We start from the raw sequence: 6,067 nt of genomic DNA on the forward strand, positions 1-6,067 counted from the left end.
TCTCATAAAAAAAAAAATGTATTTTTGAGAAAAGGCATATAAAATGATGCATACCTGTGTTTCCTATATGTAAACTTACTTTTATAAGCGTGTGGGGTCGTATCTAGCGGTACACGTGCCTGACTGACACTCGTAGTCGACTGTAAACAGTAATAATGTAAACAAAACAAAAACAAAAAAATTACGCGGTGTCCTTTATACATAGGCGTGCGTAATACTGCGTGATATCTTTTATAATTTTCTATAAAATTTAGAAATTTCTAACGATCCCCGTATGTGGCGGTGTGTGTTGCGTAGTGAAAGTAAAACCTGTTTAACCTAACGGTTACAATTAAAAAAAAAATCGCAGTACAACAATTTTGAGTTGCCATTTTATAAGTAAAATTTGCATAGATCGGTGCTGCTCATTAAAAAATATTGAGGGCAGATTTAAAGTAGAAAAAAAAGATGAGGACCTTGAGTTTATGGCATTGGTAGCAACTGTCATTTCAATTGTCCCGTTTCACAGCCTGACAATAACAAATAAAAACGACATTGACCGAATGTTGGACTGCCAACTTCTCAGCGCGTTTATACACAAACAAACACAACTGCTTATTAATCTCTACAAAAATCAAAACTGCTCAGACCCCAAAGATCGTTGGAAAAGTTTGGTGCTCAGAAACTGGGCTCCATTAGCAAAACACAATCGTGAGCGACATGCCAAGATACAGATAAAATTAGCGTTTGCTCCACCACAAATGCAAGCACTAGGTCGCATACACAGACAAAGGATCAAACACAGGTACGCACATATCACAAACGCGCACACGCACGTACACACATACACAGCATTATTGCAGATATGTTCACCCACACGAGGCTCACCAAGCATGCACATACGCAAACGCCCGCACACACACACACACACACAAATGGAGAGAGAAAAAGGGAGAGAGAGAGAGAAAGAAACAAATATTGAAGGAAGGAAAAATTGTCGAAGAGGCGGACGTGGCGGGGAGCCCGGCCGTTTCGACTTGTCTCCACGGGATGGCGCAGACAGGCCGCGGAATTTCTATTTCGTCTTAGAGTAGTTTCGAACCGTGTCTAAAAGGCGGCGCTAGCTACTTCCCAAATCGTACGACGGCATGAAATAGCATTCCGCAGTACGCAGTAGGCGGTGAATGCGGTTCTAATCGATACTTGCGAGTGATTAAGGGGAATCGTTGTACGAATGTCTCGGTATGTGCGTCGTGAGCTGCAGTTAACTGTAAACATAAATGTAGGTTGTTTTCCTTTTTCTCAAACATTTTAGCTATGAATCTCAAATGTTTGAGCTACGAAACATCTTTTTACTCTTTCCTCTCGCTCTCTCTCTCTTTTTCTTTCTCTCTCCCGCTCTCTAGTTCTCTCACTCTTTGTTTATTCAAATTATTGCACGCAATTTGTAGTTTGGAATTACACAACTGAAATTACATCGCAACAAGGAAAATTTACTCAAGTTCGCAAATACTTGCGAACAAAAATTATTATTTGCACTTTCGCTGATAACGATTCTTTTTTTTTTTTTTAATTTTCTCGGGGTTTTGTTATTTTTAGTTTTGAGTAAACCTCCGTAAACAATCCAATAAAATTTACTTCTGCCCTTTAATTGTCTCTAAAGCCTTATAATACATCAAATGCGGTAGTTAACTATCGTTTAAAATTCTTTAACAGACATTACACCGTCGTTTTAAGAAGTAACAAAAAATTACATGCTGTTTCGCACATTGAGCAAGAAAACTGACTGCATAGGTCACGTGGCGTCAATTTCTCCGCTAAATGTGAATTTCCCCGCTAAAAACTGAAGGTGCTTAGGTCACGTGATGTCAAGTTTTCGCTCAATTTAGGGCTGAAACACTGTGAATTTTCTTGCTGCTACCCGTCTCGGGAAATGACGCAACGCATTGGTTCAACAACACGCAGACATTTAATTTTAATGACCGTTATCGCCGGCGCCGCGATCGTAGTGAAAGTCCCCGCTCATACGCCGCGACGCCCCTTTATCGGCGGCAGAGCGCCGCTCGCGTGGCCAGTTGCCCTTGGCCCCCCTCGCGGTAGAAATAACTACTGACCATTTGGCATATGGGCAACCTGGGCCAACCCTTTGAATCCCCAGGTTGCCCACACATCTCCCCCCTTCAAAAAAACAAAACAGGGGACGTCTCAGAAGGTCTTGGGGGGCCTTCCTTCTGGTCAGCAAGGGTCTTCGCAGATGGGCGAGCGCGGGTCCGACGTCGGTACTTCCGTACGGTACCGATGCGGCTACGATGGGTCTGATGATGGGAGCTGCGTCGCCGCCGCTACGTGTCTGGCACGAGGAACTAGAAATGGAAAACAACATGAGGCCATGGCGCGGCAAGAATAAGCGGCCACGCACAGTAACGACGCATGCCGAACTGCGCATACGGGAGCACAACTACTTTCTCTCCTCTCTCCCCCACCCCCACCCCCCCAATGAGAACTAATTCTAATAACTGGAAAAGTTAATAGCTTATTTTTGTACTATATTAACTGAAATAACGAATCAGTGCTGCCCTCAATTCATTTCTCAGCCATCACCATCCAATTTGAAGCCAACTGGGCAGCCTGTCGCGCATGCCCATAGCAGTCGAACCTGAGTCGAACCTTTGTCGAACTTTTCACAAGAAGTTCGAAAAAATCAAACCTTGTCGACCTCGAACCTCGAGCGGTTCGAGACACCCCGAGGTAAAGGTTCGAAGGTTCGACGAACCGCTTCGACCCAGCCAAACCCTGAAAGTTCGATCTAACAACCCGGTTCGACAAAAGTCGCGACACCCCTAGAATGTTCCTGGAGTTCCGAAGGTTTCGAAACTAGTGATCTCTATTGTAGTAGGCTGGATCGCGGATCGCGAGCCCGCCGGTGGCACCACTGGCGGCCATTACTTGACACCAGGCGATGCAGGCAAGTCTAGAGGGGAAACACACAAATGTTGGAATATTGAAGCTTGTATCCTGCGGCTGAAGGCAAGTATATTATGATGTGATGCGATCATTATATCGGGTGTTTGGAGGTCGAATCGGATTTCGTCAAGCGTTCGAATGCCAATTAAAAAATTAAAACGTGCCGGAACACCTACGGCTGAGCTGGCAAACTTGCTCTCATAGTGAAGTAAACAAAGGAACTTGCCGTCAATAAGACCGTCCTAGAGGAAGTCCAGAAGTTGATGAATGTCGAAAAAGTTCCATGTTGACAGCGGCTTTCCGGGGATGAGCGCATTCCGCGTAGCAAAGCCCTCAAGCCTGTGGTCTGCTAAACCCAACATGTCGAAACCGCCACCGACTCTGCGGTAACTCTAGGTAACTCTCGTCTCATTCTGCTGCACTACATTTCACGCCCAGAGGAGTCACTCTCAACCACGAAACATTTCTTTATGAGAACTCTGAGGGTCGTTAATTTTAATGTTTGTACACATGTTATTTGACAGGCTTCCTGAAAAGCAGCCAAAAAGTTTCAGTGCCTACAACAGCTTAGAAACGGGGGAAACTGCACCTTTTCTCGTTTTTTTCCACAGAGTCCCATTCATTTTGTGGTGTCGGTAGTGTCAATCAATGGCCGCCGATGGCGCCACTCGGCCCCAGCTGCCGAGGCCGCGGTCCGCGATCCAGCTTACTGCAATAGAGATCCGTGACCGAAACTCCCAGGCTCGAAGTGCTAAGATGGCGGCTCAATCCTTTCCTTTACTGGGGTCCCCATGAGCTTTTAAAAAGCATGTTCGTGCCTAAAAACAAACGGAAAAAACTCTATTTGTAGAAACTTTTATTGGAGACTAGTACAAAATAACAGGCTCGTGTGTTTTCTAAAATCTTTAGTTTACAAGTTTTTGCGGCACTATCTTCTCCTTTTTATCTCTTTTTTTTTTTTTTTTTTTTTTTTGATTGCATGCCTGGAATGTTCCGGATGTCTCGAAAATTTTGTTGTTTGTTCGAGCTCGGAAACTTCTCCACGCGCTTACAAGCTTCGCATGGCTGCTTGAGTCAGTCGTCCTTCCATCGCCGTCAAAATGTGTGCGGTCTTTGTCTTTGTTCTAGGCACAAGTTCGCCGCATTAAACGTTTGTTTAATGTTTGGTTCGTTTCAAGTTTTATTATAGGGGTTGCGTTTTTATTCGTGACATTTTGGTGGCGGTGCGGGGTAACGCAATCTATGACCATGATGCGTACCACCTGTGAACACGATGACTCCGAAGACGACGACCATGGAGGGGACGTCCCCGAAAACATCCGATGTTCACTCCAACTGTGACTTCAACGACGACCTCAACTATGGTCTCAAATACGACCCGGGGTACGAACTCGATGAATCCCCGGGCTTTATCGGGGCCTCGACGATAATATAATAACTTCATTGACGACGACACTGACGATTAAAATGGGCAACGACTCCAAAGACAAACCCTGGCTACGACGTCAACAACCAACCCAATTGCGCCCTCGACGGCAAGCAGTGTCTTCGACCTTGTCGACGAGACTGACGACGACAATGACGATGACACAGGCGACGACTCGAACGACGACATCGACGACGATCCCGACTATGACTTTGACGCTAACCCTGACCACGACTACAACGGCGACCCCCCTACAACTTTGGTGACGACCTTGATGACGAACCCGATGACGAACACGATGACGACACCGACGTTGAGTGTGATGTCGACAACGAAGACGAACAGGACGACGACGCTCGGTTCGTCTCTCAATGAGCGGAGGAAGTCCGCCACATCGGCCTCATTTTTATTCAAGCCGCACAACAAAATGGACGGTACAAACTTTGTCGCCACGACGCCCAGTTCGCAGCCCGGCTACCAAGTGTGGATCTCAACTCCAATTAATCGCCGCAGCGAGAAACTGTTAAAAAGGTGTTTCGGCCTCAAAGTTACTCGAACTGAACTATGCTGATAGGACTGTAAAAATCTGTGTTTCAGGTGACTTTGTAGTTTGCCCCAGCCTTATTTTGAGTTGTCCATTTCATTTTGTGGTGCAATTTTTAAGAGGGGAGTAATGCCGCGTGCAAATATCTGAGTCAGCAGCGTGCTCGACTCCCACGCCGCTGGCTGGGGATCGATCCCCACCAGCACTTGTCCTTTGTATCTCTCTTTTGTTTGCATGGCTGGAATGTTCCAGATGACCCGAGAATGTTGCTGTTTGTTCGAGCTCGAAAACTTTTAGGTACCCACGCGCTTACAAAAGGAGCTTCGCATGGCTGCTTGAGTCAGTCGTCTATCCAACGCCGTCAAAGTATGTGCGGTCTTTGTTAGTTTATGTTTCTCGGCACAAGTTCGCAGCATTAAACATTAATTTTAAGTTTTATTTATTAGGTGTTTTTATTCGAGACAATATTGCGAAATAGTTTCCACAGGCCCGTGTTGCTCTAGAAGCCTGCATTCAGAAGTCTTGACTAATGACCATTTCGACAGAAAGTAATTTGTTTCTTGCGTTCCTCGGACGAGGCTGTCATGCCCCCAGTTTCTTGGATGTGCTCGACAAGACCCATAAACCACGCCTATCGCCATTTTGATTTCAGTGATCTTGCGCACTGATTTCTATGACAATGTGCTGCATAGCGCATCCCCCCTTGATCGCTGCAGCGCAAGTGCATGCAGCTAGCGGACGGCGATGTTGCAACGCAGAAAGTCGACCTTTGGGAGCGTAGCAGAGGCTGGGCGACAGCGTGGTGAAGACACGTTTTCTGCTCGTTTGTCGTCATTCGCCGAAGAATTTTTTTTAAAACCTTATGTAGATGGTGAGCATTGCCTCTGAGAACACGTTGACAGTTTTACGAAAGTTCAACATCGCAGGAAAAAGCCGCAACTATAGCGAACGTAAGTGTCGCCGGTCTCGCGGCGTGCTCGAAGCTTCCTTGTCACGCCGAAGTGCCGCGTGTTAATGCCTTTGGTTATCGGCTGAGATTACTCTGATATTTCCATCGATGAAAGCAGAATTAGCCACACTAAGGACATCAATTCGAGCGTTTGTTGAATTCTTTGCTCCTCCTGTCTTTTTTACTGCGGCCAAACTATCTATTG

The 6,067-nt window shown here is 46.0% G+C and overlaps 1 protein-coding gene across 1 annotated transcript; it reads left to right on the forward strand.

Annotated features, from left to right (window-relative positions):
• The first annotated feature begins 4,216 nt into the window (after positions 1-4,216).
• Positions 4,217-4,978, forward strand: LOC121837119 (SAGA-associated factor 73-like). The gene is made up of 3 exons (XM_042292593.1): positions 4,217-4,326; positions 4,430-4,850; positions 4,967-4,978. The coding sequence occupies exons 1-3, from the start codon at positions 4,217-4,219 to the stop codon at positions 4,976-4,978; spliced, it is 543 nt and encodes a 180-aa protein (XP_042148527.1).
• The last annotated feature ends 1,089 nt before the right edge of the window (positions 4,979-6,067 follow it).

The sequence above is a fragment of the Ixodes scapularis genome, unplaced genomic scaffold (assembly GCF_016920785.2).
Source record: "Ixodes scapularis isolate PalLabHiFi unplaced genomic scaffold, ASM1692078v2 PGA_scaffold3__209_contigs__length_174095766, whole genome shotgun sequence".
Lineage (NCBI taxonomy): Eukaryota > Metazoa > Arthropoda > Arachnida > Ixodida > Ixodidae > Ixodes > Ixodes scapularis.